This window comes from Talpa europaea (assembly GCF_964194135.1).
Source record: "Talpa europaea genome assembly, chromosome: 6".
Taxonomy (NCBI): Eukaryota; Metazoa; Chordata; class Mammalia; order Eulipotyphla; family Talpidae; genus Talpa; species Talpa europaea.
This window is the reverse complement of record NC_140072.1, coordinates 99042617-99069618: the sequence shown is the minus strand read 5'-3', so window position 1 is coordinate 99069618 and position 27002 is coordinate 99042617. Positions and strand designations below refer to the sequence as shown.

The following is a 27002-nucleotide window of genomic DNA, read 5'->3' as shown; positions in this document are numbered from 1 at the left end:
TTGTTGAATTTCATGTGATTAATTAATGAATAAGGACACTGTTATCTACACATTAAGTCAATGTTTCATTTGAAAACTCAAGCAGTCAACCAACAAGGAATGAAAGACGCAGGAACTACTTGTTCTAGGATTTGTTTTATATGTCATGAGGTTGTGACAATATTCAAAACGACTTCCCTTGCCCTTTAGATACCTAATCCAGGAAGAGTTATCTAACACCTTTTTTGTAAAGTATTAAGTATGTATGTTGTTGGCTAACATGAAAAGGAAGTCTATTTTACCTTTTGCAAAAGAGGTTTTGAAAAGTTCTGTAATTTTCTTTTTTGTAAATTAAAGCATTTTTCCATTTACTTATATTAAATGCTTTTGAAATACTTGATTACATTTGTGGTTCTTTGAATTAGTAATGTCTATAACATAAGCTTTTATAAAATTTTATGTTTCTGTTTTATAATTAACTCTATACCAACCATTTAAAATCAACAATGCAATACTATTTCTAAAACTTTTATGACGTAATTACATTTTGCATGATTGTTTTTGAGTTTCAGACAATTATACATTACAGTTTCTTAAAAGATGATACATGTGTATTTTACGTATTGGAAATTAAGGAAGTCAATTTAGCTATGACTATGATGATTTAAATTAGAAGAGTAATTACATTTGTGTATGATAGCATTCAAATTTATTCACTAATTCAAGAGATCTTTAGATTGGAACAGCACTTCTGAATCATCTATATTATTTACTAGTAAGCATAGTGATAATTTTAAGATTCACTCACCATTTAATGAGCACCTACTAGATATTCAAACACTACTAGTATGAAAGCCTTAGGTAAGGGTGTAAGTTATACAACAAAATGTGTTATAATATATGGAGGTGAGAAACTTGCCACCCATATGTCTTTTTCCCAGGAGATTTATTTCATGGGAGGGTCTCTGAAGACTGAATGGAGGTTGCTTTGATATTTGTAAACTTCTCTCTGTAAGGGCTTCTCCTGGCATGACCTTAGAAGGCATACCTTTTCTTTGCTATAACTTCCCCAGTGAAGGCCCTAACTGAGTAAGATTTCTTCCCCCAATTTTCCTTGTTTTAGCTAAATTATTTAAGATGGCATCTAAAGCCAAAGCGGGGGAGTTAATAGTGCTGGGTCTCTCATGTATACAAGTGGTATTCACGTTATTAAACTTTTTATCTTTTTCTCTTGTCAATATATCTGATTCTTGTTTGATTATTTGCCAGCCCATAAGAATGCAGAAGGGTATGGGATGATTTATTTTGTGTCCCAACATATACATACTTTTAAAACAAAAGCGTAGATGAGTTAGTTCATCCCTTACATTTAAAAAGCTTTTTTACATGTTTAAATAGCTGATAAAATTATAATTTCTACATTTTCTCACTTTCAAAATGTTACACTGGTGTATTATTACCTTTTTTTTAAAAAAAATAAAGATTTATCTATTTATGCATATAGGAACTGGGGTGTAGGCCAGAGGTGTAGGGGGGTGAGAGGATTCACCAGAGACAGAGTGGGGAGCAGAACAGGCAGATCTACTGAAATATACTGCTGAGGGGAGCAGCCCATAAGACAGGAGAGGTCTGCTGTGCCACGTGGGTCAGCTCCCTGGCCGGGGATAGAACTCATGCCGCAGTGGCCAGTGATAGCTTGTTAGCGCTGTATCTTTAACCCATGCACCACCAGGAAGACCCTCTTGGGTATTATTATTAAATAAACAATTTATGTAAAACCAACACCAAGAAAGGTGGTCTACTCCCCTATCTTTTCAATTATTTTCCAATGTTCTATATCATGTGTATTAGTTTATAATCACAAAAAAATTTTCTGAAACAGTATTGGGGAAAAGGAGGACTTGACATCTCTCTGCTAGTAAACCGCCAGCTGGAGCCATCACTCAGCAGAAAACAGGAATTCAGCGAGTGGGCCAAAGGGAGACTCAAGTTTTCAAACAGGAAGCAACACAAATCTGCTTCTGGCTGTCAGAGATTCCTAGTGTAAAGCTCCAAAGCTCCTGGGGAAAGATGATGCTTGCCTTTGTAGTCAAAAGGTCCTTAGGAAGATTAAGTTGAGAAGCTAACTTTGTATAGTATGCTGTTTCATTGAAATGTAGAACCAGATTGAATCAATTCATTTCAGTCTGAACTACAATATTTAGTGCCTCTTGTGATCTAGAACAAGTCATTTAAAGCTTGTTGGGTTATAATTCTTTCATGTGCCTATAATCCAAATGTCTTGACTCCATTAGATTTTGCATGCAATTAATATTTCCATTAAATAGCAAAATTACATTGGAGGAGACACCACCAACTTGACAGCTAGAAATCAGCCCACTAAAAATGTCCACTAGGGACATGTGAGGCTTTCCTAGCCAGTCTTAGGTGCACACAGATAGAGCCTGTATGTTTTGACTTGTCACACTGCTTTCCTGTCTCCTTAGTACACTTCTGGCCTTCCTCTCGCCATACTGCCTTTCCAGAGGGAGCATGCGCAGGAACTCTTACCCCAAGCCTGGGGCAGGTCTTTCCATGGATTCCCCATACCACAATACAGATTTGGGCTTGTAAGTGTAGGGGGACAAAAATCTGTCACCCTAAAACATGTTTTTTTAGCAAAAGATTAATTTCATGGGAGTAGCTCTGAAGGCTAGCTAGGTGGAGATGCTTTTAAAAGATATTTACATGTAAACTATTTTTCCAAAATAACATTTAACAAGATTTACTTAACAGTCTAGTAAAGGAAGGGAGTAAAATGCAGAATAAACTTCAAAAATACCTTCTTTTCTCCTTTCTTTCTCCTTTTCTCCTTCTATCTTTCTCTCCTTCCTTTATTCTTTCCTTCTTTCTTTTTCCTTTCTTCTTTTCTTTCAATAGTTTTTGAGTACCTACTATGTGCCAAACATGGGTATGTAAAAACTGATGTTTTTACTTACAGTTTAATGAAGGAGATAAACTTTGACCAGATGATCATACAAATAAAGATCATCATAAATTGATAAATAGTTTGGGGAAAAAAGCAGAGAGGTCTATACACAGAGGAGCCTGGAGAGTTCTTGAGTAAATGTGAGTAGAGCTGAATGCTGAAAGATTCATGGGCATTCAGAGATAGAAAGAGGAAGAACATCCTACACTTAATGAATAGCTTGTGAGAAGGCTTTGTGGCAGGAAGGGTCTAGTTCTGTTTTGAAGAACTGGAAAGAGGACTGTATGAGAAGTGGAAAGACATGCAAACAGAGGAGACAGTAGGTATCTGCATAATAAGCCACAGAATGGGTTAAGCAGGAATGTGACAGTCAAACGTGAATTACCTGAGTAGAAATGTGAACACTCTGTGGACAGAGTGTAAATACCTCAAAAAAAAGGCAAGACAGAGCTAGAGAAAAGTAACTGTGCTAGGAAAAGCAATATAGACTTTGTCAACTAAAGAAATCATATTTTTAAAAAATATTAAAAAGAGTAAGCAACAGCCACACAAAACTTTTCCACAAATGTTGAAAGCAGCATTAATCATAACGGTCAAAAAGTTAAAACAAATGTCTATTAATTCAGAAGTTCATAAGTAAAATGTACCATATCCAAACAATGGAATTGCAACAGGGTGGTCCCCAGGAAAGGGGGAGGTTCCCTGCCCCACCCAAGGGAGGGTGGAGCTGAGCAGGAAGAGGAGAAGCTGAAGAAGAGACTGAGGAAGGAAGCAGGGTGGAGCCAGGAGACCTGGAAGAGGCGCATGGAGCCTAGAGACACGTGAAGAAACTGTGCTTGTCTTTTGGTCGTGGACTGGGTGACACAGATGTGGGTGAGACCCGTGGGGAGGTGACCATGGCAGCTTTTATCTTGATGTTGATTTTGCTCTTTTCCTTCCGGGCTTGTCTGGTTGTTTGTGACCCTTTTCTGTGGGTCCCCACTGGAAGATGCTTTAGACTTGTGGCAGGCTTTGGGGCCTTGTTCTGGGCCGATCCCATTTGGATGGAGTTTTACCCACGAGGGGACGGGTAACTTTGGGTGCTTCATTTAGAAACTAGACTCTTTGCCTTACCTGTATTGTTTCCTAGTTTTATTAAAGTTCCTTCCCATTAAAGTCTCCTATGTTTTGTGTTGATGCGGCGGATGGCAGAACCCATTTAGAATAGGCAGGTTTGCGGGGTTTGGGCTGCCCCTCTCCCTGTCCTATAACAGAATCATTATTCGGAAAAAAAGAAATGAAGCTCTGATACATACAAAAACATGCATGACCCTTGAAAAAAGTATGCTAGTGAGTGAAGACATATCACTTATTACCTGATTGCATTTATATGAAATGTCCAGAATAAGCAAATTAATAGATACATAGATTATGGGTTACTTGGTAGGGTATGGGGTGGGGTATTGACTGCTAATGAATATGGAGCTTCTTTCAGGGTGGACAAAAACTGTTCTAAATTAGGTTTTGGTGATGATTGCACAACTCTGTAAATATAACGAAAAAAGCACCAAATTGTACACTTTAAGTGGCATATTGTTTGGTATTTGAATTATATAAAAATAAATCTTAAAAATGAAAATTACTTTATTATTATTTTTAATGAAAAAAGAATCCAGGGACTAGGGACAGCTGTAGAAAAGGATCTCAATGCGGGGCCTCCCTGGTGGCGGATGGGGTTAAGACACAGCCTATGAAGCTATCTGCAGCCACGGTAGCACAAGTTCGAACCCGGATGGACAGGGAGCAACCCACATGGTGTAGCAGACCTCTCCTGTCTCGCCTGCTGCTCTTCTCAACAGTGTATTTCAGTCAGTCTACCTGTTCTGCTCCCCGCTCTGTCTCTGGTGAATCCTCTCACACCTCCCCACCTCTGTACCCCAGTTCTTGTGTGCATAAATAAATAAATCTTTAAAAAAAAAAAGGAAAGGATCTCAATCCTAATTTTTTCCTCACTTTACATTTGTTGTACCCTAAATACTTGTAGCAAGCAAAAGAGACCACCGTGATTATCTTACTATTGTGAGCTGGGAGGATTTATTGCTCTTTTGTGCATTCAAAATAACAGAGTTGAGCCCACTCTTGATCTAAATTAGCAGCTGTTTCAGTTAATCATTATAAGGACAGCAAAAAGCACTCAGTCTTAATTCTTTCAGCATTTTAAACGAATGAATCTTTCCTTTAAAAATTTTTTCCTTTTAAAAAATAACCGTATGAATCTTTATTTTCATTAAAATTAAGAAGTTAACTTCAAGATATTGCCTCAGGCTTTTTAAATGTTTATCTTGTATCTATTTCTTAAATTTTGATTAGGAACATGAATCATTATTTATTAAATATTCCATAGACTCAAAATAGCCACAGAGAAAGGGATGATGAGGTTGAGCAGGTGGCAATACTTCTGTCCTCACATACTGAGAAGGCCAAGGTTTCTTAGCATTCCTGGTATCTGTATTGTTTCATAGCTCCTCAGCTGGCGTGCGTGTGTGTGTGTGTGTGTGTTTGTGTGTGTGTGTGTGTGTGTGTGGTGATTTCATTTGGCTTGAGCTGCTGTTATAAAAGTTTTATGTAAGTTCATTTCCTTTTTTCAGCCTCACTGTTACTGGTGTGTGCATGCCAAGGTGAATCTCGGGTTTAATCACTTTGAGTGTAGGCTTAAGTTAAATTGCCTTGTTTTATGTATGAGGAAGCTGAGGCACAGGGTGTAAGTTACGTTGATTTGGCTGCTTCACCAGTTAAGGTGATATCTTCTACTTGGAACTTAAGTTTCTTGATTTTCTTTTAGTGAAACATACTTTTCATCTTTCAGTTTTCAACCTCTACATTTTTAAATCTTGTACTTAGGAATAATTATCTGCATTGAGTATCACTTTATGCTGCTTTTTAAAAAAGAACTGATTTTAAGAATAGACAGGAGAGGTGGTTATCTCAGTGGTGTAAATGGAAAGAAAAAGAAATCAAAGGCGACTTTTTGGGTCATTCGTTTTCCCAAGTAACAACCGCCCTCCCCCCCCTTTTATTTCTCCTATTGTAATTAAATAGCAGTAACTACAGATGTTTTAAAAAATTAAAAAAATTAGCAAAAATCACCAGGGCTGCTCTGGCCTAATGGATTTCTAGGGGAGGAACGTCAAGGTCACTGAAAACGAAGTCTCAGGGTTCTCTCACAGAAATCATCAGTCTCCTAATCTCCCTGCTTGCTCTGTGGCCTCCTTAAGATTCTGTATCTGCAGGAAAGAGCTTTAAAAAAAAAAAAAAAGCAAATCATAGCTGTTTCCTTTCTATCTAAAAATCTCCTATGCTTTTTGCTCTACACTTAGTATAATTACTTTCTTGATTTACAAAGCCCTAAGGCATCTGGCCCACGTTTGTTTACTTCTCTAAGCCTATTTCCTCTTACTTTCTTATTTTCCTCCTCAAACTCAATTTAGGGGTTTCTAAATAGCTGTCTCCTTTGCCAGGAATGCTCTTCCCTCCTATATTTGCATGACTGTTATGCAAACCGCTGCTTAAGTGTATCCTCCTCAAGTGATTGCCCCACCTCCAGTATTCCAGTAGCCAACCAATCACAATCACCGCCTCATCATTTTTTGCATTTTCTCTGCGTAGACCTTAACACCATGTATTTTTCTTTCTTCTGCTCACTTTCCGTCCCTCCAATCCTTCCTTCCTCCGCCTCCCATAAGCTTCCTACCACCTAGAATTGTTTTCAACGCTGCCCAATCGACACCCTGGAATAATGCCTAACATGTGTGGGAGCTCAACAAATTTCTTGAATGAGAGAAATGATTATATGAATGTGCCCCCTTTTCCGTGCTCTCCTTTCCCAAGCAGGACAAAATGTATAACGTAGAGACACTTAAAAAAATGTCTTTCTCATCCATCTGGTATTTCCATCCTTGAGGAAAAGATGTCCTTGAGGATACTGTGCAACTTGACCGAATTGGCGCTTGCGATTCTAGGTGGCAATAATAACATTTATTTTTCATCTAGGTTTTTCCTTCCCGATTTCGACATAGCGCACAGCTGCATGGTTGAGCACTAGGGCCCGGAGAGCCCTAGCTGCTAATTGTTGCGCTTCGGAAAGGGCCGTGGGCCTGGAGAGCCGTGAGTGGTCCTCCCTGGAGATGTTGGGGCGAAGGGGCGGAGCCACCCCGAAAGGATGGGCCTTACTTGGGCCGTCAGATCTGGTGGGGCTGCCGCCCTGGGAAGAGCCCCAGAATGAGGAGGCGGCGAAGCCAGGTAGTGGAGAAGCAGCAGCACAACTGACTCCAGGCCGTGAGCCCCAGGGGTCGAAGACCAGGAGGCCGCATCCAAAACCAGATCTGAAGAGCCAACCAAAGCTTGGGTACTCCGCCAGAGGAAAGGGTTAAACGGTTTCCCAGGTAACGGACCAGGAAGCGCGCAAGACGTCAGCCGCAGGTTCGTAGGTCAACTTCAGTTTAAAGCTCCCACGGCCGAGCGGGTTCTGGCCAATGGAGAAGGCGCTTGATCGTCACGTGACCCCAGGCCCGCTCCACTAGCGGCCCGGGAGCACGTGGGAAGGTTTTTCCTGTTTCTTCTTTTCCATCTTTCAAAGCCCACCCCCTTTTGCGCGGGCTTGGTCACGGAGCTCTTCTCGCGAGACGCGTGGCACCCTCTCGCGAGAGTGAGTGGGAGGCGTGGGGACGAGGTGGTGGTGCGGGCTGGAGCTGCGGCGGCGGAAGCCGGGGGTGGGCTGGGCAGGGCAGGGCGGGGGCGGGCCGTGGGGCGGGGAGGGGGGAGGGCTAGGGGGCCGGTGCGGGAGGGGGCGCCCGCCTGCTCGGCAGCTCGCGCGACTGGTCGTTGCGGGCCGGTGACATGCCCGTGAGCTGCGGAGGCTGCGGCCCCCAGGTGAGCCGAGCGGGGCGCGGAGCAGCCGGCGTAAGCAGCGCGTCGACTGGGTTGGCGGCGGGGCTGGGTCGGGAGGATGGAGCGCCTGGCCCGGGCGCCTCAGCCTCTCCGCCTGCCTGCGGTGCCTGCGGGACTTCGAGGCCCCAGGGCTAGGTGTTAGGGCGACGCGAGCAGCGTGGCAGAGGAGGAAGCCTTCGGCGCTGGGCCGGGGAAGGGGGTGTCCCGGGCTCTAGGTGTGGCGGTGGGGCTGCAGCGCTTGAATGACAAGCCCAGTTTCCATCAGCAGGGTGGGCCTCGGAGCCGGGTCCCCTGGGTGCGTGGGGGTGCGTGTGCTCGGTGTGTGTTCGTGGTCCGTGCACGGGAGCCTCTGCAGGAGGAGGACGTCGCACTTTGTCCCCAAACAGCATCTTTAACTGTCAGAACCTCTAAGACCTGGACCCAGGCGCAGCCCAAATCTTGTGACAGAAACGGAAGGCATCAACCCGCTTCTCGGAGTGTTGGTTTGGATTTGCTGTCAAATTTTTGTCCAGGCTGCTAGTAGCGTAAATGCTGGCCCAATAGTATTCCAAGTGGATTGGGATACTCCTAGTATTCCAGGAATCTAAGCTGCTTGATTTAAAAAAAAAAAAAAAATGTAGATTTGACCAAAGTGTTTTTTTTTAAAAAGTTGGCACAAATAACAGTGGCAGTAGAATCCACATCTCCAAGGTGGTATGGCTCGGTAACAATTCTTTTTCTTTGCTTGCTTTCTCCAAAGTCTTACTCAATTGACGGTGGTTAGCTTATAAAGTTAAGGATTTCAAAATCAGAAATAATTGTTGCGATACATAGTAAATGACCTAGGTGCAAACCAGAGTTTAAAATCTTGTTCTTTTCAGTGCTGTAGCTATTCAGTACCTTGCAAAACATGTGCGTTTTCCTTAGCTTCTTCCTGCCCCGTTAGGAATGCTATATTGATTGATGCTGATTTTGATATGTCTGAATATACAAAGAAAATGCAATGTTTAGAAAATAGAGTACTCAGTGCAAATATGGTTTTAATGTCTTGTTTATGATGTTAAAGCAAATGGCAGCACAGTTCCCAGCATGATTAGTGTCAGTTAAAATACTGCAATTGAATGATTTTTTTTTTTTTAAATATATAGTCGTGTTTTTCAAGTGGTACCCTGGTTACTCATACTCTTGTTTCTTATGGTGGACTTGACCCAAGGTTTACAGCAGCAGAACTATTTATGAGAGATCAAAGACTATAATGGAAGTCAGAGAAGAAATGGTTCCCAAGCTTTACTTGTAATTAGTTATGTACCCACATAACTGCACTTACCCGTCTTAAGGGTCTAGTGGCAAATTCCTAGGCATTGTTGAGGATAGGGAACTTGCGGAAGATCAAGAGCCACAGTCAAATTTTCTAGCTTCTGAGCTCTCAGGGTGTCTAGAAACTAAAGTTCCTCTTTGCCTTTAGAGATTGGAAGAAGGATAGTACTTTTATTTATTTATTTATTTTCATTCTAGAAACTTAGTATCTGGGAAAAGAAATCAAGCCAAACCATATTTGATTTTAAGGAAAATTTCCAATTACAGATAGGTTGTAGAGTTCTGCCCATACTTGGAGAATATGTCAGAAACTTAGGAAGTATCCTTTTGTGAATGGGCAAAAAGAGATCAGTCTCCATTAGAAAAGTTCCCTCCTGTTCCATCTTGGTAAACTTTCAGGAATTGACGATTAGAATATTTTGCTAATCTCTAAAATCTTTTGGCAAATGTTTCAAGCATTTGGGATGTAGATATATGTTGTTTGACTTGCCTTTCGAAAGTAATTGAACTAACTTTGGGTAGGTTAATTATTTAGGTAGACTATTAGTTCCTTTTTTTTTTTTTTGGTCATCAGTGGCCTGCATTTCAGTAACAAAATCAGTCATTTGGAAGTAACAAAGTGTGGGGATAGTCAGAAAAATCCCTAAGCTTAGCCTGGGTTTGAGTTAAGGGTCTATAAACTGGTGAAGAAAGATACTTTACTACTTTAAACACAGACCAAACATCCAAATACCTTTATTCTACCTTATCTTTGTATATAAAAGTTCATTCTATTTTTGAATATTTACTAGACTAAGGGCATTTGAAATGTATAGATTAGAGCCTAGATATGATAAAAAGGAAAAAACCTAACATTTTTGTCTTAATCTGAGAATATTCTGTGGGAAAAAAATTAAGATAAATGGTATAATGGACTGGAACAAAGAGGATGTTACTTAGGTGAAATTGAGCTATCGTGTTTGTAAAGAGTTTGGGTTTTGAAGACAGACCTGTTAATATCCCTGAACCTCATAGCCCTCATTTCTGAAAGGAGAACTAAAATAACTGAAAAAGTTATTGTGAAGTACATAGTAGCTTCTTACTAAGTATTTTTTCTTTGACCTCTTTTAGTGATTTGAGGATTATTTGGCTGCAAGGAACAAAAACCCGTTTGATTTAATTTACTGAAAAAAGATATCTGTTAAACAGTTGGAAAACTGTGTAAAGTCCATTGCATGAAGACCAACCTAGTATTCTGGGGCCAGAAAATCTTCAGGCAGTTATTCTTCCAGTTTTTCTCTGTGTAACATTTGTTTCACTTTTTCCAGATTGGCTCTTGGTTTTTGCTTCCCCATAACTTTGGTTTGTATGAAACTCTGGCTTACACAGGTGCCAACACCAGACTTGATTTTGCAGAATTGGTCTGAACAGTTATCTCCATATCTTAATTCTGAATTTTTGGAGAGAGAATTCAGTTGGTCAGTTGCTACTCCAGTTAGTTGAAGGTGGGGGAAGATGGCATTGGGAAAATGGATGGGGAGGTTATATAGGTGTATCTCACAGCTTATTTTTTCAGACTGGAGAATGCACTAAGAAAGGGTGTATGGACAGGAAAGAAATGATGAGTTCCTTTGGTACACTTCAACATCTTGTAGCTTGAGTTTTCCCCTAGCACTGCATGGAACTTAATCAGGGCGGTGTTCTTTTTTCAGGCAGAATCTGCTAGATGTGTGAGTTAGGGCAGATTGTGTAAATGCTTTGTGCTTTGTTTCCTTATATGTAAAATGGGTATAACAACAGCACCTTTTGTTGTGAGAAGTACGGATTCTCATTAACAGCAATTAAACATTGCCTCTCTGGCATCAGGTAAAGATGTGGTATTATTATTACTGAGTGCTTCTTGTGTGGCAGGTACTATGATAGGGGCTCAGCATTCAGAGATGAAGTAGTATCATTTATGTCCTAGAAGTTTAAAAATCTGATGTTGACCACTCCATACTTAAAAACTATTTCTTATCTTCAGTGACACCAAATTCTTCCAAATCTCTACTTTGCTTTTCAGATTGCCTCTTACATATGGTTCTTTGTTTACCTGCCTGAGGACCTTTTTTTTTTTTTGAAAGATTTACTTATTTATATAAGCACTGGGTACAGTCAGAAGCACGGGAGGGTGAGAGGATTCACCAGAGCCAGAGCATGGAACAGAACAGGCAGACTGACAAAATACACTGCTGAGGGGAGCAGCAGGCGCCGCAGGAGAGGTCTGCTACACCATGTGGTACCCTCACCTGAGGCCGGGGATTGAACAGGTGCTGCAGAGGCTGCGGGCAGCTGAGAACCTTTTATCATGGTTGCTACTTTAGATCTTTTTTTTTTAAAGAGTTATTTATTTATGCAAGAACTGGGGTACCGGCCAGATATGCAGGGGATGAGAGGATTCACCAGAGACAGAGTGGGGAACAGAACAGGCAGACTGACTGAAATACACTGCTGAGGGGGGCAGCGGACGAGTCAGGAGAGGTCTGCCACGCCATGTGGGTCACCTCCCTGGCCGGGGAATCAAACTCATTCTGCAGAGGCTGCAGATCGCTTCATAGGGGAGTCCCCTAGATCTTTCTTTATCCTCTATTGTTTCCTAGTGCCTAGGACCAGCATGCAAGTTCTGATATGCATAAGAGACCTAGAGCAACATTTCCAGCTCTGACTACCTGACTAATGGGTATTTTTTTGGGCATATAATATTGGCCTAAAACACTATCTTTTGTTACCTTATAATACCACTTTTCTTCTAGTTTGAAATCTTTAAATTATCATTTATACTCTTTTTTAATGTCTTCTATATTCTGTCATTTATTAGGTTCTGCAAGGGTTGTAGGATGCTTCCTACTGGCCTTGCACTGAATCCTCTACAAAGCAAATCCATTTACTCGTCTCTGCTACTGGTGGCTTAAGGCAGAGCCTTATTACTGTTTGCTAGAGCTGCTTAAATGCCTTCTCAGCATATGCTCCTAAAATTAGAGTCACAGATGTCATTGATAAACAGAAATGTGTTTCTAGGTTAAAATTCTGAACATAATCTTACAGATGGGGGTTATGTACAAGATTAGGCAATATACTCACATTGAAAGCACCTCAAGATTTTAGGATTTTTTTTTTTTAAGTTGTGTTTATTGTTGGTGCACAGGGAATTCTGAAGTCACTAGCAGTTCACCCTTTGTATTTTGTCAATTAGGCCCATATTGTTATTTTAAATATCAATGACTGCCAAGGTTCAAACATAGTTTAGAAGAATTAGATCCCAACTTGAAATGCAGTAGGAAGAACAGGAAATTTTCTCTGTGAATGCTTGAGTAAACAAAAGAGGCAGAACAAATATCCCTGGGTTGATTTTTCAGAAAGTCATTAGATAGGTAGCCTCAACTAGTTTCTCTTTAAAGATAATACTCTTTCCACCAAATGTCCCTTTGAAATTCATGTCCTTGCTGAAGTTTTCCTTCACAGTTGTTCAATTCAGTACTATCTCTTTCCATCATGACATAGTTTTCAATGTACAGGTCTTTCATCTCCTTTGTTAAGTTTATTCCTGTGTATTTTTGCAGAGATTGTAAATGGGATTGTTTTTCTTGATTTTTTTTCTCTTCCAGTTTGTTTACATATAGGAAAGAACATACTTTTGTGTATTTGTATATTGATTTTATTGTCTGTTCTTGTTTTTTTTTTTTCCTTTTTATTTTCTGTACTGGTTTCTAATATTTCATCCAGTGAAGTCTTTAGGGTTTTATGTGTGTGTGTGTATAAAATCATGTTATCTGCAAATAGTGCAGTTTTGCTTCTTATTTCCCAGTTTGGATTCCTTTTATGTTGTTCTAGCAAGAACTTCCAGTACCATGATGAGTAATAGAGGAGATAGTGGACATCTTTGTTGTGTACCTGATCTTAGAGCAAAGGCTATCAGTTTTTCAGTGTGTGTAATGTTAGTTGTTTGTCATATGTGGCCTTTATTGTATTGAGGAATTTCCCTTTTATCCCCATTTTATTGAGTTTTAAAAAAATTATAAATGGATGCTGAATCTTGTCAGATGCTTTCTCTACGTCTATTGATAGGATCATATGATTTTTGTCTTCCTTTTATAGATGTGGTGAATTACATTTATTGATTTGCATATGCTGAACCATCCATCCATGAATCCCTGGAATAAATCCCACTTTATTATGATGTATGATCCTTTTGATGTATTGTTGAACTCAGTTTGCTGAGATTTCATTGAGGATTTTTGTATCTATGTTCATCAGGGAAATTGGTCTGTAGTTTTCTTTTTCTGTCTGGCCCCTGTGTGCTTTTATCATCAGAGTAATGTTAGCTTCATATATATGTATTTGGAAGTATTCCCTTTTCACAATTTTCTGCAAGAATTTGAGAAGGAAGGTATTAGCTTATCTTTGAAAGTTTGGTAGAACCTTCTTCTGGTCCTGGGCCTTTGTTTTTTTGGGGGACTTTATTATTGTTCAGTTTCCATTGTGATTATTTTGTTCAGGTTTTTATTTCTTTCTAGTTCATTCTTGGAAGGTTATATGCTTTTAAAAATTTATTCTAAGTTATCCAATTGACATAACAATGTATTTCTGAATACGTGTTATAACTTCTCTTATTTTATTTATTGGAATTTTCTTCTTCCCGCCACCACCCTTTTTAAAATGAACCTGACATAAGATTTATCATATCTTTTTAAAAAAACTTACTTTTGATTTCATTGCTCTTTTGGCATGTCTTTTGTTTTCTATTTCATCCTAATTTTTATTTCCTTCTAGTGAATTTTGGTTTCATTTGTTCCTCTTTTTTAGTTCCTTAAGGTATAAGATTAGATTATTTTAGGTCTTTCTTGTTTCTTGAATGTAGGTCCTATATTAGTATATACTTCCCTCTGAGTATTGCTTTTACTGTATCGCATTGGTTCTGGTATCTCATGTCTTTATTTCTGTTTTTCTTTAGGCATTTTTTTAGTCTCTACATATTTGAGGTTTTCCCCACTTTCTTTTTGTCATTGATTTCTCATTTGGTACCATTGATTTCTGGTATGATTTCTGTCTTCATGAATTTATTCACAGTTGTTTTTTGACCCAAAATGTACTCTATACTTGAGAATGTTCCATTCCTGGAACATTACTTATTTTACTTAATAATCTTGTCTTCCCATACAATAGGTATATGATATTCTATAACATTAAAATCCCATGTTTCTTGAGTGACCACTGTCATGAGTTTAGTATATATCCATCATAATATGTTCAAAGTGTGTGCAAATACACACATGCACATATATGTAAGAGTTGTGTGTGCACATATAGACACAAGTAGAGAACACTATTTACACTGTTCTATAACTTGCTTTTTTCCCTTAATATCCTGTGGACTTGCTGTGATGTCAGTATGTTTTGATCTTTAGCAGCTGGGGAATGCTCATAGGAATATATTATAATTTATTTGAATTGATGGACTTATAATTTTTGGTTGTCATCTTTTGTTTTATTTATTTATTTTTAAAGATTTATTTATTTATTTTTACATACACGCACTGGGTGCAGTCAGAAGTGCGGGAGGGTGAGAGAATTCACCAGAGCGGGGAGCAGAGCAGGCAGAAGGACCGAAGCACACTGCTGAGGGGAGCAGCGGGCGGCAGGAGAGAGGTCTGCACACCGTGTGGGAGCCTCCTCCGGTGGCCAGGGAGCAGCTGGGGATCGAACCAGTGCTGCAGAGGCTGCGGGCAGCTTCGCAACCCAGCACTCAACTGCTGTGCCACCAGGGAGGCCCTGTCATCTTTTGTTTTAGTGGATATTCTTTCATGTATGTCTTCATGAATTTTGTGGATGTATACATGTAGAATAAATTTTAAGAAGTGAAAGTGCAGAATCAAAGGATAGGAATAATTTATTCAAAGTGTCTTCTTTTCTATAATGGTTTCTTTACTTTCAATTTGTTTTCTTTTGCATTCTGATATTTCTTAAACTTTACCTTGCATTAATATCTCTTTTGCTCTTTTGTTACCTCTATAGGAACTTCATTTATTTAAATATTTTGTGTCTTGAATTTCAGCTTACTTTTCAGTTACTTGCCTGGTTCATTTGTACTTTCTTGTTTCTGATGTGCTTTAAAAAAATGATCTAAGTTCATTTTAATTTGGATATAGAGAAAAACATAGTTATTCACTGCCTAGAGCTGGTATTTATTCACCCAGAATATGGCAGAGCAAAAATGCATTAAGTAAAATATTTATTATCATAAAACAAAGATATCTGTGTGTAACACAAAGGTATTCTGGGAAAAATACTGTATTTTTCTCCTTTTTTTGAGATCTATCTGAAACTACTTTATCTTTAGTTATATAAAATGGTGAAGAAACCTTTGCTCTATTTTTCTTTTTCTCCCATCTATCTTTACTTAATTGCTAAAGATGATTTTTCCCTTTTGCTTTACAAGAAATATGAGTTAGGTTCAATTTTGTGGACCATGGCATAGATAGTCTCTGATTGATTTTTGCATGTGAGATAATACTTAGTTTATTCGGGAATGATATAGATAAAGTGAATTGGGGTAGCTCGAGGTTCAAATCTATGATGTTATCTCAGAGCACCCTGACCTACTTCCCCACCTCAACTCCTTATAACTCTCTTCTGCCTCAGGGACATGGGATGTCACAGTTTAGGTGAGTAGCACATCCAGATAATTGGTCAGTACCTTTCCTGGCAAAGTCTCCTGTGAGTTAATGTTTAATCTTTTCTCTATTGACTTTAGTCACCAGCTGCAGAGGTAATTGCTGTTTCCCATCTCTTTTCAGGACTCCGCCTTTTCAAGCAAGGTTAAGAGTCAGAAAAAGCAAAGATGCTTTGTATGCTGTTCCTCTGTCCTTCAGCAGTTTTTAATGACTGCCATCCTGTTATCAGGGGAAAGCACTTTAGGTTATTTAACCACTTTCCTGTTTCTGGAATCTGGAGTTGCCTCCTTATTTCTATTATAAAGTTTAGAGGAGCAGTTAAGAGCCTGGATGTTAGAGTTTGAAGATTTGGATTTTTTAATCTCTCACATTGGAATTATTGATACCTTGACTTGTTCTGCAACCACTTTATATTACCTTGCATTGTAAATCCCCCAGAGGAGGATAGTAAATTTTATTTTCAACCTTTCTTGACCAAGGAAGAAGCCTCACTAATTTGTGGAATCTACTTAGAACTCTGAAGATTTGGATTTGAATTTTAGCTGTACTGGCTTACTATGTGGGCTTAGGCTAATTGCTTAACTTCTCTTGCCTCAGTTTTTCTCATTGTAAAACTGGAGTACTCTGCCAGTCCTGAGGATTAAATCTCTTAGCAAAACATTTATTTTGTGTTTTAAAAACTCTGGTTGGGACCCTAAGTGCTCTAGGATCATTGTTTTCCTGAATTCACAGAAACAGAATTGCTGTGTCATAGGAGAGGAGTATTTTTGCATTATAGACTTTTCCTCCAGAAAGATGGTGCTGGTTTACTGAGATTAGTTTGAGGGTTTTACTTCTCTGGAACCTTTGTCTTGGCCTCAATATTGTATGATTTTTGTAAAGTTTGAGGCAAGTCCATTTTGCTTCTGAGGGTTTCTGGCAATTGTCAGAGAGCTGTGGGGAAGAAAGGAGAGTCAGTTGGCCTGGGAGAATTAAAGGAATTATTTTCTTGTGTTAGCAATATATAAACCTTTATTCTTAAACCTTGTATTGAGAATTTTGGTCAGCTTGATCATTTTGTCCATAGATGAACATTAAAATTTTTCTTTTACATATATTTTATAGTTTCCAAAGTGCCTCTTATAAATTATTTTCTATTTGATTCTCAGATTAAAGTAGTCGGATAAGTGGGGTAATAATCATATTGAAGAAACAGTTCCTATATAAGGACATTGGTTTTGTTCATCTGACCTAATTTAATATGTACAGATTTCATATTCTCCTTTGTGTATTATCAAAACTTTCTGCCCAAGAAATAATGTCTAGATCATTCACAGTTCCTGTAGGTAGAGAGTGACTTTGGGAGGTGAGAAATGTAGGATTCTTTTTTTATATTCTAGAAGGTTTTCCAAATGTTTCTTATTGAGGCTTTCAAATATCTTATTTGTAATAAAGGGTAGTAAGATTAAATCAAGGTAAAGAACTTTATAACTTGAACTTTTTAAGACATTTGTGATAATTTGATATCTCATTAAAGTACCAGAATTTAGATATTTTTTGAAATATTCTTATTAGGTTGCTAAGTAAATTTTATGATGCAAATTTTTTTTTAGATAATTGTATTTAAAGAAATTTTAGGATAGAATGCTTGCCTGAGTCACTAAGCTCAATAAAATAGTTGTTTTCTTTTCATTTGTTTTCTTTAGATGTTTTATGGATTAACTCTTCATTGATTGCTTACAATATCAATATAGTTATGGCGACTTTCCAGACTTCCCGAAACAGTCACAAGAAGACTAGACCATCTGTCAGAAAAGTAAGTTCACTATATTAGGTTCCTTTTAGTGATAGTTGTAATAAAAATCTTGAACAATTTTTGGAAAGTATGATACCTGTTCCGTCTTCTTTCCAGTCTGAGAAAGAACCCCTTCTTTCCTTCTCCTAAGACAATTTGGTTACCTTTCCATATCTTGACATTTTTGTCTTTACTAAAACTTTATGGACATTACTTAGAAGGAGAGTATGAATGGATGTTGGCAGATGGTTAGCAGTCTTTGTTGGTCCTTTTTTTTCCTAGGTATTATCCTCTATATTATATGACACTTTTGGCAAGTGCTTACATCTTTAGAATGGTCTTTGACTTCTTTCATTACAGTATTTTTCTCCTCTCTGTCTTACCATAACTCCTGTCTTCTGTTGATCTTTCCAACTTCTCATTATTGGTGCTCTCATAAGCTGCCAGGGCTGCTTTTTCATTTAGGCATTCTTTTCTTCAGCGAGCTAAGAAATGTTTGGATTTTTACTGTTAACTGTAAAAATAGTTCTGAAAGCAGAAGGTAAATTAATTTTAAACTGTATAGTAATCACTTTGTTAAGTAATATGCTATACGTTTTCACGTGAATTGTTTAAACTTAGTAGTTTCACTTTTTAATTTGAAAAAGGTACAGTCAAACATGTTTTTTTCAGTTTCTAATTCAAGCATTTGGACCTGTAGTTCTAAATAATAATTAAATGTATTAAATGAAATTAAATTGATTTGAGTGAACAATTATAACTAAAAATATATACAAACTGTAATGATGAGCTGTGACCATGTTCTTCAAGTATAATACTACATACCTATTTGTATTGAATTTACTAATAATATAGTCCTGAGATTGTGGAACTTGGTCTGAATTCTGAAATTTTATACTGTTATCATTTAATGTCTTTTATTTTTCAGTACATTACCCATATTAGACTCACAGTAAAGATTTGATAGACATTCACTTACATACTTGGAAACCCACTGAGATAAAAGAATGTAAATCTAAATATCATACTCTATGTATATGTATGTGTTATGCAAGTATGCTCACACATAAACCTGCATACCTACCACCCGTATTCAAGAACTGTTATTATTTTAGTTTATTTACTTTCTTTCTATGTGTATGGTGATTTTTTTGGTAGAACTATTTGAAAATTAGTCTTGTTTCTTCACCTCTGAGTACTAGAGTATGCTTCTCCTGAGAATAACAACATCTTCCCATATAACAATAATACCTTTAAAACATCCAAGAAAAGGAAATATATTTCTCTTATATTTAATACCCAGGGAGGCCCACCTGGCATTCTTCTTAAAGAAAAACTTTTCCTAGGGCCTCCTTGGTGGCATAGGGGTTAAGTCTCAGCTCTATCACTGCTGTGGCCTGAGTTCAGTCCTGGCCAGGGAGCTAACCACATGGTGCAGCAGACGTCTCGTCTCACCAGCTGCTACCCTGAACAGAGTATTTCAGTAGATCCACCTGTTCTGCTCCCCGCTCTTTCATGAATCCTCCCACCCCCCGCACCTCTGGGCTATACTACAGTTCCTCTATGCATAAATATATCTTTTTAAAATTAAAACTTTTCCTCATCAACCATAGATGAACTACAGTATTTCCTATAAAGCAGGGTAAATGTGCTTTAATTTACCAGTTTTCAGATTAATGATTTGATAGGATAGTCACCTCCAGTGGTGGCAAGTGAGTTTTATTTCTCTCACTTATTTGTATTGCTTTGTACTCATAGATTTTTAAAATTCTATGTTTTACAGTCATTCATTCATTCATTCATTCATTCATTCATTCATGTATTTTAAGTTGCTCAAATTCTTCCAATGTTGGTTCTTGGGAGCCCCTCCAAGACAATGCATTTTGTCTTTTTGTCATAGGCTCGTAATTATTTTATTGTTTCGTTGCTTTCTCGTACAACAGATTAACCTAGTTTCACCTTCTACTTTTTCATCCTCAGAGCTAGAATCGGCTAATTGTCCAAAGAACCCTGAATTGTATTTAGAAACTAAGATCTCTGTACTAGGAGCGCCTCTTGCTCCTTTAGTGTCATCAGTTTGTATTGATATAGTTCAAGTTCAGATTTCACATTTCTTATTTTTTTTTCTGTTTTGAGTTTATGCTTATAGCTTAGCCTGAAAACCTCCACTCATAAATGAAAATAGACTCATTTAAAGTTTTGAGTTTTTTTCAAGCCCACAGTAAAATTGGGGGAGAAACTCAGTACAATTAAAATCGTATATAGTCTTCACTTAGATTCACCCTCTGCTAACATTGTGTGAATATTGCTTCTTATCTGAAGATGACTTTGAATTATGGTGTGCAGTCTGTTAGGCATTAGTGGAAGGTGAGAGTAAGTGAATTTGGTGTGAGAATCTTAGTAGTTTGGATGTCTGGGCTGTGGTGTGTGTTCTGAGCATGCAGAACTCTACTTAAATCTTTCCTTCTTTCTTTATCTCAGATGAAGTGAGTTCTGTATATATCAAAAGGTGCCAAATGAATAGTAACTGGTGTGATTCTTCACATGAAAGTAGGATATCACCAGGATCTCTTATCTTGTCTTAGAATTAAACAAATTAAGATTGTCTTTTATTTTCAGAGCTTCAGTGAAGATGTGTTCCAGTCTGTAAAGTCTTTATTACAGAGTGAGAAGGAACTATGCAGTGTATCAGCAGAGGACTGTATAAAGCAGGAAGATCATACCAATTTGACTGAGGTTTGACACATTACTTTCTATATGCCCTCTTAATAAAGCACAGTGTATTTTCTGTTTTTAAGATGGTTAAAATGTGTGAGAAGCACCTGTTTTAAATATCAGCTAACAAAAGTGTTTGAATGTATTATAATGAGCACATTTAATTCAGCACAAAGGCAATATTGACTGGCCATTGAACTTACAGCTCTGTATTAGGTGGTTCCTACTCTGTGAGTGATTGGTACTTTAATACTAAGGTTTTTACTCTGAAACATAAAATATATACTTATTTCTTATACTCACTTTTTAGATAATTATTAACTTCCTTGATTATGTAAATTCAGTGCTTTGAATCAAAATGAAAAAGTGATAATATTTTGAAATTAAGATATTTATTCCCTAAGGATAAGATTTTTTATTGGCTTATCTATTTCTCTGCTATATCAATGTTTCCAGTTTTGTTTGAATTTATTACTATAAAAAGGAATAGATTATTTTTCTGTATTAAAATCATTGTTCATCAACACATTCATATTACCAAATAAGAGAGATGGAGTATTAAATTGTTGATGTTTACAATTGATAAATATATTTAACAATTTTTGAAATGAGGGTTCTAATAAAAAAAAATCACTTGATGATTCTCATTTTGTGGGATGATTTTCTTTCATGTTCCTTGAGCAACTGTATTTGATGTAGTTCCATGGGATGGTGACATACCTTTTAGGCCTGTAGTGTTCTCTGACTTGAGCCTCCTCTTGTCTTTTGGTTTTTACATTTTAAAAGGACAGGTTTAGTAGGAAAAGGGAGAAGAAAAGAGAGGTGCCTGCAGAAAAATGTGGGCAAGAGAGCTGCCTTGAGCCTCTATTTTTTTGAGTCAGCTCAGTTTCTGTGGCTCTTGACTATTATCTTCTTTGTTATCCCTTTTTACTTTAATAAAGCTGAGCCTCTTGTAATCTGCTTAGTTGTTGCCACGTGTGGCAAGTCTCTTGTGTCTTTCTGCCCTCAATTTCCCAGCCCATATCTCTCCAGTTATTCCATTATGCCTTTTGGAGCCCATGTTCCTAGGGAGGCCTTCCTTCAGTTGAAATATAAAACTGTACTGGCATCTCCAAAACCCTTTCTCAGCTTACTTGCTCTTATGTATTCAGAAAAAGGAAATGAGAGACTAGATGGAATGTCTGTCTCACTTTAGGGTGTACACATCTCAAATGTTTTCTTGAAGAAAGAACAGAAATTTGTTTTTTGAGGGTTTATGATACACTCGGCACTTTACATTGTGCAGTTTCTTCTCACAGCTATCGAAGAGGAATTGCATTCCTTTAAGTTCTATAGATGAGGAGATAGGCTCCTAGAAGTTAGTGACTTACCTAAACACTGGAAATTAAGTGTAACACTTCTGTGAATTGATTGCTATAATTATCAAAATAAAGAACCTGGGGTAATTAAGATTCAGACTTGTTTCTGAATTGTTAGAAAGAGACCACTAATATATAGAGTGTTGCTTATGTAGTTTTCCTATAGTTCTTTGATTCTTGAGAATTGATTATCTATATTGATAATCTATGTTGATTATTTCACAATTTTTAGTCACAACATTTGCTTTGTAGACAGTTTATTCTATTTTCAGATGGAAAAAATGTCTTCCGTGATGTGGAAAGGCAAAGGGAATACACTTCTTTAAATATCATTTTTTTCAGCATATAAAAGTAGTACATATTCCTTGTAGAAAAATACTGAAAGCTTAAGAGAGAAAGTGACTTATTAATCCTATGAATTAGTATAAAAAACATTGGGGGGGGAGTAGAAAAGATCAAATCACTTGTAATTCCAACATCCAGAGTTAATCACTGCTTATAGTTTGGTTTATTGCCTTATTATTCTTCAGTATTATGTTCCATACGTATGTTTTTTTTTACGTGAAGTTGAAATTGTGTGTGTACACTAAGTTATTTTTCTGTGATTTGTCCTTTTTACTTAATAATGCAACATTTTCTTGTGCCAGTAGGTAGTTTTTAGAAATGTAATTTATAAAAATTATGTAGAGTAATCTCTATATAATGATATTGAAGGAAATAAGCAAGAGAGGAAATAAATGGATAAGCAAGGAGGTGACTTTGGGGGTTTATCAGGCAATACCTCGCCGGAGGAGGTGATAAATTTAAGTTGAAACTTAATAGAAGGAAGAGGAGCTAGGCAGGAAAATAAGCAAGGGATAGAGAGTAGATAATAGTGATCCACATTGAGAATTTTTGATATTACAAAGCCCTTCCCTTTGGGAAGACATGTTCTAGACCCAGAGAGAGGGACTATATGTGAATGTAAGTGAGGGAAGTTTGAAGGCACCATCTAACTTAGAACCTTGGACCTCAATTAGGACTTTAACTGGGAAGCTTGCAAAGGTTTTAACAGGGAAATGGAATGATAATTAACTGGGGCCAGATGGGAAAGGATTGTAGTAGTGCAGGTGAGAAGTGTTGGCAAGGGCAAAGGGGAGGAGTGACATATGCGAGATATGTGTTGGGAGTAGAGTTGATTGAACTTGCTGATGAAGGGGATAATGGGTGACGTGGAAGAGCTTATCGAGCCAATCTTTGGTGAAAAGCCTTATTAATCATCTTCGATGCAATTAATCATCCTCTTCAAGACAGCCAACACTTTAAGGCTTTATGTACTTTTTTCTGTTTTTCTGAAAACAGTTTTAATTGAGGCAAGATTTAAAAATGTAAATTAATGGAGCTTTCTTTTTTACTCAGGTCACTTTTCTAGGTTTTAATGAAGAAACAGATGCTGCTCATATACAGGTATGGTCAATGTATAGAACCGGAAAGGACTGTTAGAGATTGTTTAGAAGATATTTTGAGGCCTTGAAACATTTTCCTTATTAACCTGAATTTTATGTATTGAACTCTTCTGATTTTATTCCTGTTTGATTAAAATATGTCATTTTGAGATCAACTTTTGAGTGTGCTTTGGACATTTTCATTTTTACTGTTTTTCAGTGAGTTTTCTTGTTGCAGAAAGCAATTTTAGGTCAGGAAACCACAAAAGTCACTTATCTGAGACAGTTGCAAACTGCATGCTAACCTTTTCTCCATTCTGTGCAAAATGTAGAATACAAGAATTTTTTTTTTTTTTTTTGATAATCTGACTTTAGCAGCCAGATTCTAATAATTTTAATCAAGATGCAATTAATTAAAAAAGATAAAATTGTATAAAGCAATGATTGATCATTGTAAAATGCTTATCCTGTTTGATTTAGGCAGGTATTTACATAGTGTCTGATTTGAGATTAAGATCAGCAAAGGAAAGTTTCACAGTTACATAAAGAATAATTGAAGCTCATGTAGGTGTGATTGTCATACTTTTTTAACCTCATGTTGTGTCTTAAAAAATTGTCATTATTGTGTTTCCTTTTGAGGCACATCTTGTAATAGAAGAAGAAATAACACTATTCCATTTTTTATTGTTTTTCATTAATGATAATGAAAGAAAATTTCTGTTTGTCTTAACTGTGCCCTTGACTGAAGGAGGTAGTTTATTTTTTCTTTTTTTTCTTTTAACATTTATCATTTTTTACATTTTTAGACAATATTTGCTTCCCCCCACCGCCTCAGATTGAATCCTCATAGAATTTCCTTCCCTAAAGGCACCCGTGCACCATCACCACAGTCCCCTGTGCTCCTTCCTCCCTCCCTCTCACCCCTCTCCCTCCTCCTCCCCTGCAGGATGTCTCTGGTTTATAATTGTCTGGTTTTGCTTTGTTGTGTTTTGTACTGTTGTTATGATTTTTTTTACACTGATGTCTTATTTGGTTCCCCTATATTCCTGTGAAGGAAGTAGTTTAAACAGAGGTACAAGACATAAATCTAAGAGTATGTATATCCTTAAGACTGAGAAGTGTTCCCAAGTATTTCTCTCATACTGTTTCCTCTTCAAGTGTTTATAAACCATGTTTATAAAAGAAACTACTCTATGAAGGGGCAGAGACATTAATAGTTCTTTATGCAAAATATTTACATCAAAAGGGCAAATGAAAAAGGTTATTTTTCTTTTTCTTCACATCTTCATAAGGTTTTCAGTTAAAGTCTAATATAATATCTTGGAGAGGAAAGGCAGAGAAAGTAGACTTGTATTTTGTTTTTTTAAAGATTTATTTATTTATGCATACAAGAACTGGGGTGTAGGCCAGAGGTGTGGGGAATGAGAGGATTCACCAGAGACAGTGGGGAACAGAACAGGTAGATTGACTGAGATACACTGCTGAGGGGAGCAGTGGGCTAGTCAGGAGAGGTCTGCTGTGCCATGTAGATAGCTCCCTGACTGGGGATTGAACTCACGCTGCATTGGCTGCAGACAGCTTTATAGGTTGCGTCTTAATCCCTTGTGTCACCAGGGAGGCCCAAAATAGACTCGTATTATACAAATACAAACTTTAGCTTCAAAGAAGTACATGCTGTAGTCAACAATTCATATAAAAAACACCATAGTTAAACCAGTGGACTACATATTGACATTGGCACCTAAAAATTATGGACTACATATTGACATTGGCACCTAAAAATAATGCCTAATATAATGGGTACGTGAAGGAACCCATGTAAAATTTTTTTATAGGTTCATATCAGTATGCTTAAAATGCCTCAGAAATAACTGATTTTGGACTTTCCTGGTGGTGCAGCAGGTTGAGTGCAGTGCTATGAAGCTGTCCGCAGCCTTTGCAGGTGGATTCAGTTCTTGGCTGACCATGGAGCTACCCACATGGCATGGCAGACCTCTCCTGTCTTGCCTGCTGCTCCCCTCAGCAGTGTATTTCAGTCTGCCTGTTCTGTTTCCCCCTCTGTCTCTGGTGAATCCTCTCACCCTCCCACGCCTCTGGCCTGTACCCTAGTTCTTGTATTTAAAAAAAAAATGAATATATCTTTAAAAAAAAGAAATAATTGATTATTAAAATAGTATACTTTAATTTTGAATTTTTTAAAAAATTGGGGATGATAAGCCAAACACACACACACATGCACACACACACATACATTGCACAATATAATATGCACAATATAATATCGCACAATATAATATTGCACAATATAATATATAATATTGCACAATATAGCACAATATAATATAATATGGCTTGCCCCCAATTTATATATATAAACACCCAATTAATATGTATATACATTATATATATAAATTGTATACATAAATACAATTTATATATATAAATACACACAGACACACACAAACACAGTGTGTATAAACTATATTACCTGGAAAAATTTTTAACTATCAGACCCTAGGATTTTTTGATAGGACATACAGAAGAACCTTAGTGTTATTCAATAGTGTTATTTTTTGTGTTATTGTTTTAAATTAGGATTTATCTGCAGTTTCTTTGGAACTTCCAGCTCTTCTGAATTCACTTCACTTCTGCAGTCTAAATGAAAATGAAATTATTTGTATGAAGGATATAAATAAATCAGATATAAACAGTGACCCTCTAAACCAGGTAACTTTTATTTGTCATTTCTAATGAATTTTTCAGGATTAAAATTGTACAGTGACATTTGTTTGAGAGTATTAGACTTGCAAAGGGTTGGTTGAACATTTTTTTTTTAATGCTATTTCAAGGATATATGATTCATAAAATGTCTTAACTCATTGATGCTTTGACATCACCAGAGGATAGAATAATTTTGGTCAAAGCTTTAAGTTAGATTTTCCATGTGTGAAATTCCCTAAGCAGTATGTAAGTACATATTCATCTTTTTTTCTGAAAATTCATTATTTCTGGAACTTTCTATAAGCTATTGGATTTCTCTCCCTTTTTATGGCCAATTTCAAATTTGTATAAACATTATGCTATATATTTTAGAGTACATACTTTAACTAATTTTATGATTTAAAAAATTCCATGTAGACACCCTGAAGATATGTGTTCTTTTTTCATTAACAAAAATGTTACCATTTCTCACAGTTAATTTTATAACATTCGGCTTTTAGTTCTTTACTAAGCATTATTTTGTTGATAATGCATTAAAATTGCTTTTTACCTCCTAGAAATGAAATTAGTTGGTTTAAAATTTATTACTTTCTGTAAGTATAAAAGACTGTTCATTATGAGGACTACAATTAAAAGTACGACTGCTACACTCATTTCCTTAGCTATATTCTTCATTTATATTCACTTGGTTGTATTTGCTAGAATACAAGAGGTGATTTGCTGTTTAGTTTCTAGTTTTTGAATAAATTATTTCTCAGTATTTGCATTTTTAAAGGTATGTATGGGAAATATGTGGCATCTTGTTTTCTTAATCAAAACTATAAACATTATTGTAAGTTGTATATGTAACAATATATAATAAGGGAAAATTTAGGTAAAAGGAGGGGGTAATTCTTTTTTAATGGAAGAGAAGATGGTATTATGCTGAAAGCTACAAGAAAATAGAAAAAAAAAATGACTAGAACCTAGTTCATGTCCTCGGGCTGTTTATAGTGTATAGTTGGTGAGCTAGGCAAGTGATTAAATAAGAAAAATCACGGGGCTATGAAATAATACAAAAAACATTAATTGCAAGATAAATGGAGAGTAAGTTTTAAAACATTTAAAGAGATAGAATAGGTGGAATTTGAATACCTGATAAGAGAAAAATAG

At 37.0% G+C, this 27002-nt stretch overlaps 1 protein-coding gene across 1 annotated transcript in view; it reads left to right on the top strand.

The window, feature by feature from the left end:
- Window positions 1-17593: 17593 nt before the first annotated feature.
- The window catches only part of AKAP11 (A-kinase anchoring protein 11), a gene marked incomplete at both ends in the record, with an annotated part of 29289 nt that continues 19880 nt past the window's right edge, over window positions 17594-27002 (top strand). The window contains 4 exons of the mRNA XM_084235693.1: window positions 17594-17653; window positions 20252-20368; window positions 23104-23151; window positions 25725-25856. Coding sequence (XP_084091819.1) covers window positions 17594-17653; window positions 20252-20368; window positions 23104-23151; window positions 25725-25856 — 357 coding nt within the window. The remainder of the gene's footprint in view (window positions 17654-20251; window positions 20369-23103; window positions 23152-25724; window positions 25857-27002) is intronic.